Source organism: Vigna angularis, chromosome 1 (genome assembly GCF_016808095.1).
Source record: "Vigna angularis cultivar LongXiaoDou No.4 chromosome 1, ASM1680809v1, whole genome shotgun sequence".
In the NCBI taxonomy this organism is placed as follows: Eukaryota; Viridiplantae; Streptophyta; class Magnoliopsida; order Fabales; family Fabaceae; genus Vigna; species Vigna angularis.
The window spans coordinates 27,105,361-27,112,625 of record NC_068970.1 but is presented as its reverse complement, the minus strand read 5'-3'; the positions used below and the strand labels follow the sequence as shown (position 1 = coordinate 27,112,625).

The 7,265-nt window shown below is 31.9% G+C and overlaps 1 protein-coding gene across 1 annotated transcript; it reads left to right on the top strand.

Moving 5' to 3' along the window:
- The first annotated feature begins 4,024 nt into the window (after window positions 1-4,024).
- On the top strand, window positions 4,025-6,760 carry LOC108326036 (protein trichome birefringence-like 37). The gene is made up of 5 exons (XM_017559312.2): window positions 4,025-4,410; window positions 4,682-4,853; window positions 5,599-5,774; window positions 5,969-6,127; window positions 6,215-6,760. The coding sequence occupies exons 1-5, from the start codon at window positions 4,115-4,117 to the stop codon at window positions 6,504-6,506; spliced, it is 1,095 nt and encodes a 364-aa protein (XP_017414801.1). The 5' UTR covers window positions 4,025-4,114; the 3' UTR covers window positions 6,507-6,760.
- The last annotated feature ends 505 nt before the right edge of the window (window positions 6,761-7,265 follow it).

Sequence of the window (7,265 nt, the reverse complement as noted above, 5' to 3'; positions counted from 1 at the left end):
ATCCGTCATCGCAAATCAGTTCCACCGAACACAATTTACTTTACAAATCCATCCTTGCAAATTCACTTCTACATTAAATCACCTCAAACCAACAGAGCCTTAGTCTTTTTGGGCTAAAATAATAATATAATATAGTGCAAATAGGAAAATGTGATAAATAAATTTAGACGCTGAGCACAACAGTTGATTTCAATTTGATTACCTTTAATTATATTGTGTATGGTGGTGTCATTGATTTAATCTTCTAACTTTTAGATTTGAGACTTTTACTTTTGATTAGACAGATGAAAAAGGTTTTATAATTTCGTCGGTGTCACTGGACAACTCTGCTCTGCAACGCTTTTTTAGTGTTTTCCTATGTGATCGTGCTATATACTATATATTTCAAGTTTTTTAATAGAAAAAATGAGTTGACCCAAAGCAAGTGGACTCGTATTAAAGAAAAAAAAGGATAACAAAATATTAAGGAAGATTTTCATTTTTATTATCTTCTAGTATGGGCTGGGATCTTCAGGTTTGTATTTACTATAGAATGCAAAAGACAAGTAATTGCATGTATTATTACATACAAACATTATTTTATTAGAAAAAACAAACTAAATTTCATAACGAAAAAACAATTGTATATACTAATATTTAAATAAAAGTAACCTAGTATACTTCAAAATACCACCTTTTAACACCGTGTTCACTTTCGCGGATAAGACTGAAGAAATGCAAATATGGATTTGTGAGTGAATTCATGTTCGCTTGCGTGGATTGAAGACGATGGAAAGTGCGAGTGAATCCGTATTCACTTGTACGGATTGAAGACGATGAAAAGAGATGAATTTGCAGGATTGTGTGGTTTTGACTTCTTCGCTGAAGTGAGGCTATCTGCAATGATTTAAGTCAAAATGATATGTTTGCCCTCATGTATTTGTAAAATATCATCTATATAATAACAGTTACAGGAATCGTGTATAAAATAAGATGGATTGGATTCCCAGTAACCATAATCGATTCCGTACATCTTTTTAAAAATATTATTGCTACAGATATGCACATGTGAGGAGTAACTTTGGTCTCTTTTGAAGGTAAGGAATTTGCTAGGTGATGACGAAGTATATTTGTGCCTGAAGAGGAAGAACGAATCCCACCAAGGAAGCTGTATTCGGTTACGCAGGAGGAATATTCGATTCCGGTGAAAAAAGCAATATTGAAGGGTGTTGTATTCGGTTCCCATCACTGCTGTATTCGGTTCCAGCCATGTTAATCGGTTCCAAGCTTGTTCATTTGGCAACGGAGTGGTGTATTCGGTTCCCAGGTCTTCGTATTCGGTTCCTCATTGTCACGTTTCCTTACATGATGGTTGTGCGAGGTTGGAGGTTGAAAATGGTTTCGAGATTGGACCCTAGCATGACGGTGACGAAAGCGGAGGATGGTGGAGAGTGGAGGATGCAGACTGGAGGATGTAGAGTGTGTTTGAAAGGAGTGTTGAAGAACATCTTAAACTATAAAAAACAAAATAGTAAGAAAGGAGTGTATGATGCAGAAGAGGAAGAAGATGATGTACTGTTATGCATGAAAGCAGATTCAACAATGGATATGAAATCTGCAGAGAAGATTTCGATCCCATTAAATCAGCTTATGAAATGTGAAGAAGGTGACAAGATGCAGTAGTTGTGTTTCCTTTGCTTTCATTGAAAATGAAAAAGAAAGATAAGAAGGTGCACGAAATTTCCTAAAAACTTCCTAACATAACATATACGGTGGTGGTGGATTTTTAAGTCTATGGATAAATTTTTATTTATATTATATTATTGTTTTTATTGTGTTCAAATTATACAAGAAACTCTTCCATGTTTAAAACTTTGGGAATATTTTCAATTATAACCTTTTATTAATTTTTTATTCCAATATTTTAATATGTGATGATATTCGTATCTTTTTAAAAATAAATTCATTTTACTAAAATAATTTTTTTTATAATATTAAAATTATTTTTAATAATTAATGTTAATTTTTTACTTTTTATAAACATTTTTACAATTAAATATAACATTAACAATCATTTTATATTATTTTAATAACTAGGGACGTTTTGGTAATCTTTAATTACTACCAATTAAATAATTCTTTTTATTTATCACATCAATCAAATTCTTCACTAATTTTCATAAATTTTATCTTTAAATTCACTTTTAATTACTTCCAAATCTATTCAAACAAACAACAAAAAATTATCCTCAAATCTCCTCAAATTCATTCAATCTCCTTTCCAAATCATCTTCTCCAAATATCTTCAAGTGAACTACATATTATCAACCTTTATTTAAAAATATTTGACAAGGTTCCACGTAGACTTATTACATTATTCAATGGCAATACTATATATCTTAAATATATTTCTATTTGAGGGACATATTCTATAAGTACTGGATTCTATTGCATTTTAAAAATTAAATCTGTAGTATTAAGTCGAAAAATCCCATTTTAAGTAAGTTATTATTAAGATTGATGTAATGATAGATATTGAACAGTGTGTATAATAGCATAAATTCAAACCTCATTAGCATTAAATGTCATAAAAAAACACTTGAGTAAGTTGTGGCCAAGGTTGTCTGCTAATTTCATTTTGTTTAGTTTTTGTGTATACTGATTCGGACCCGTGACAGGGAACATGAGAGGAACGAAGTAAATGCAGTTGTCAAATTTGAACAGCAATCTACTATTAATCAGGTCTATTATAATCCAGTATACTCCAATAAACTTTACAAAAGTATACACATAATTTAAAGATAAGCTAATTACAACGGTATGAATTTTACGTACGCAAAACATTTTATATAATAATACTATAAAAACATGACTGTTTTCGTACCCATTTATAAACAGTTATTGTGAATGTATGATCCAATAAATATACTAAGTAGTGGATGTAAGAACGTTCATTTAATATTATTAATATAAAGTAATTAAATAATATTTTTAAAGATATTAATTGATGTAATTATCATATATTAACAAAAATATATTAATAATTTGATTACGTAACAATATCTTTTAATATTATATATTAATAAAATATACGATTAATCAGATAATATATTATATTGTTATTATTTTATTAATTTAACAGTAAGTTATTATATTTCTTAGATATTATTTAAATATTATTAGTTTTTACCATAAATTTCAAGATTTAGAAATCTTATAAATATATATAATATTTTATCAAAAAATACACACTTATTCTTAGTCACTCTTTTTTCTATTTAAAAGATACAAAGTAAACTCTCTTTATCATGAGAACTCTTCTCATATATTATTAAACTTCAATTACTCAAAAAGCTAACCAGCTTTTTGTGTGTATGCTACGAAACACTATAACTCATTGAATTATTTAGTTTCGGTAAGTATATTTAAACATGATATGCAGTCTATCTTTGTTGAATTTATTGCATTACTTTATAAACTAGTTGAATTATTTAGATTTAAAGTTGATATTTATTAAATATATCTTATAAAAAATTTATTTATTTATTGCGATGAAATTAAAGTCCATTTATTCATCATATCCCTTCACGGTTATTTGATTTCTTTATTTCATGGTGATGTGAACATATTTTCATTTGTAAAGAGAGAAAATGAAATCGTAACAATGGAAATGGAACGTAGTTATCTACCGAAAAACTTTCACCAAAAACAAGATCTATGCATATGAAATATTTGACCGTAATGTTATGTGCGCCCGTGACATGGGGGCAGAGGCAGTGTGGAAGGGAAAAGAACAATAATGTAGTAACATTGATTTTTCCCATAAAACAAGCTCTTTAGTTTCAAGCACAGGTCACATAGAGCACCATAACGGATCCATCCAAGATCTCCCCAACTCATGTTACCAAAATAATTATTTTTATAATAATAATAATAATAATAATAATAAGAATCAAAGTTCACAAGCACCACCTCCACCATGTGAACCCACCACAAGGGACAACCTTTTCTTCTTCAGTTTCTCTCTCCTATATAAGCTCACACACAAGTGAACAAGTAAGTACAAGGCTGTTCTTATTTCTCTCACTTTCTCTCTCTGAGCTTTGGGACCTCAAAACAGTAAGAACAACAACATATGGGTGCTAAAGTCAATATCTTGGTTGTGCTGGTTTTGCTTCTGGTTGTGTCCTTGCACCAAGCAAGAGCAGCAAAGTCTGGTAACTATAATGTGACTCGGCTGAAGGGAAGAAAGGAAATAACTAATAGGTGTAATTTGTTCATTGGAAGTTGGGTGATTGACCCTTCACTTCCTCTCTATGATTCTTCAAGCTGCCCCTTTATAGATGCTGAGTTTGACTGCCAAAAGTATGGGAGACCCGACAAACAGTATCTCAAATACTCTTGGAAGCCTGATTCTTGTGCCTTACCCAGGTACTCTTCTTTAAGCTCTTTCAAATAAATGCATATTTTCCTACATTTACCACTGCTTTCAAACCAGATTCTCCTTTCGCAATTACTACAACTAGTAGATTGGTTTCAACTTACAATAGATTAACTTGGCTCAAAAGAAGTTACCATTATTGCATAGATTCAAGGGCAAATCTTCCATGTTCTGTTTTGCTCGTTAGAAAGGATCAAAAGTTAGTTTTGGAATATGTTTCAACATTTGAGTCTGTTGGTGTAATTGCAACTTTTGTATTAGGTTCGATGGAGTGGATTTCTTGAAGAGATGGAGGGGTAAGAGGATAATGTTTGTGGGTGACTCACTGAGTCTGAACATGTGGGAATCATTGTCGTGCATGCTTCACGCGTCGGTGCCCAATGCCACCACCACTTTTGTGAGGAGAGAAGCTTTGTCCACAGTGACCTTCCAGGTTTCCTTTAATATCTTTTTTTTTTTCTTTGTTCTCTTTGTCTCTTTTCGCAAATAATACTAAATCCAACATTTTCACGTGTCTTCATTTTTCACCCCTTTCTCTCTTTCTCCATCTTATTCTACTCCCTGTTTATAACACCCGTTTCAGAAAATTAATTTGTCTGTTTTTTGTAAGATTAAGCCATAAAACAAAACTGAGTTTTTTTTCTTTTCTGTTCTCCATTAGGATTCTTCAGAATAAGACTTTGACAGGCTGTGTGTGAGACGCTTTTGTCAACCCGTGTTGGAGTACAACTTGGAGGCTCTATTGCAATTATTGGCCTTCATTATTCTACACTTTAACTTTAATCAACATCAATCACTTATTATGTCATAATAATTAAAACTCATTCTTGGCATAACATCTCCAACCCCCCAATGCATAATGTTTGTAAACATTCCATATAGATTGGTAGCAACGTAGAAAATAAGTGAAGAAAAAAAAAATAGTAGCAATTTCACCCTTTTTATTTAATATCTTTTTGAGGATTTAATAAAATAATTTTATTCTTAAAAGTACTTACATGACTATTTTAGTATTATTATTTTAGCATATAATAAAGTTATGTAGACAAGTTACTATTTTCCACGTGAATCTTTAAGCATCTAAATCTGTGTATACAATGATTGAATTTGAAATATAATCTGAGCCACTAAAATGGAAGTGTGGTAAGGTAACTAGAGTTGTTGGTGGGTTTGTGCAGGATTATGAAGTAACCATAGAACTTTATCGCACACCATATTTGGTGGACATAGTTCGAGAAGAAGTTGGACGCGTGCTCACACTAGACTCTATACAAGCGGGTAATGCTTGGATTGGCATGGACATGTTAATCTTCAACTCCTGGCATTGGTGGACCCACACAGGAAATTCTCAAGGGTATTATTTCCCTCACCAATCATTTTAAGATTAATATAAAAATCTACAAACTATAAATAAATTTAACCATTATTATATTAAAAAAATGAGTTTGTTCTATGTAACACATTCTTCAAACTTAGCTTATAAATAGATTGATCTTATTATTTCTAATTGATTGTAGTAAAATTTTCAATTCATGGTTGTCCTTTCAGATGGGATTACATTAGAGACGGTCCGAATCTACTAAAGAACATGGAGCGTTTGGAGGCTTTTTATAAAGGAATGAGCACATGGGGTGAATGGGTTGATCAAAACATAGACCCTAGCAAAACAAAAGTTTTCTTTCAAGGCATTTCTCCCACTCATTATCAGTAAGTAACTCTTGTTATTAGCCGAAATCCTTATTTTAGGAAATATTAACGAACTGAAATGCATTTGATGATGATGTTTTGAATCAGAGGTGAAGAGTGGAATGAACCGAGGAAGAGCTGTAGTGGAGAACTTGAACCACTTGGAGGGTCAACATATCCTGCTGGTCTACCTCCTGCAGCAAATATAGTGAATAGAGTGTTGAAGAACATGAAGAGTAAAGTTTATCTACTTGACATAACACTTCTCTCACAGCTAAGAAAAGATGCACATCCCTCTGCTTATAGCGGGGACCATGCAGGAAATGATTGCAGTCACTGGTGCTTACCAGGGTTACCTGATACTTGGAATGAACTCCTAAATGGAGCTCTAATCAGCTGAACTTACACTGTAAACTCTTATAATAATACTATTCTACTCAAGGGTTTAATTCAATTGTGACATAGGACTCTTCAAAAGTAGTTATTTGCAAACCGAGTTAGTCAGGAAGATCAATTTGTTACACATGTCCACAAAATAGACATTACAAGGGCTTACTCAATGTTTGTTGTGACTTGCAATTCAACTTTACTGATAATTCATGCACTCTTTGTATGGAACAACAAAATGATATATAGACTCCTTCAATTCAGCAACACCTATGAGACACTTTATTTTTAATATTATATTTGCTGACTCATTTACTAATGGTAATGGGTAAAAAGAGAAAATAATGAAAGAGAAAAACGTTTAGAAAAGAGAAGCAAGTGCTACAGGAAAGATTTACAACAAACAAAAGAGAAAACGAGGACATATCTAGGCCCACATATCATCGCTAAGCCTAACAAATTTAGGGATTATATTTTGTAAGGGTTGATTAGTTTATATGAAACTGTATTTCTCTGTTCTAAAAGAATATTTCCGTTAGATTAGGGTCAATTGTCGCTACAAGACACTCTTAGTGTGTACAAGGCCTTAGTAAAAGGAAAAAGCCAGTATATAAGGGTAGAAAAGAAATTTTTTATTTTTTTTATTTAGGTAGGTCCCTCCTTCTGTTTTGTAGTGTATTCATTTTGTGCTCTCATTGACCTTCTTGCCCCTAAACCAAAATAAGATATTGAAGAAACCTTGCAAGGTATCTTTGAAAAGTTAACCAATTTC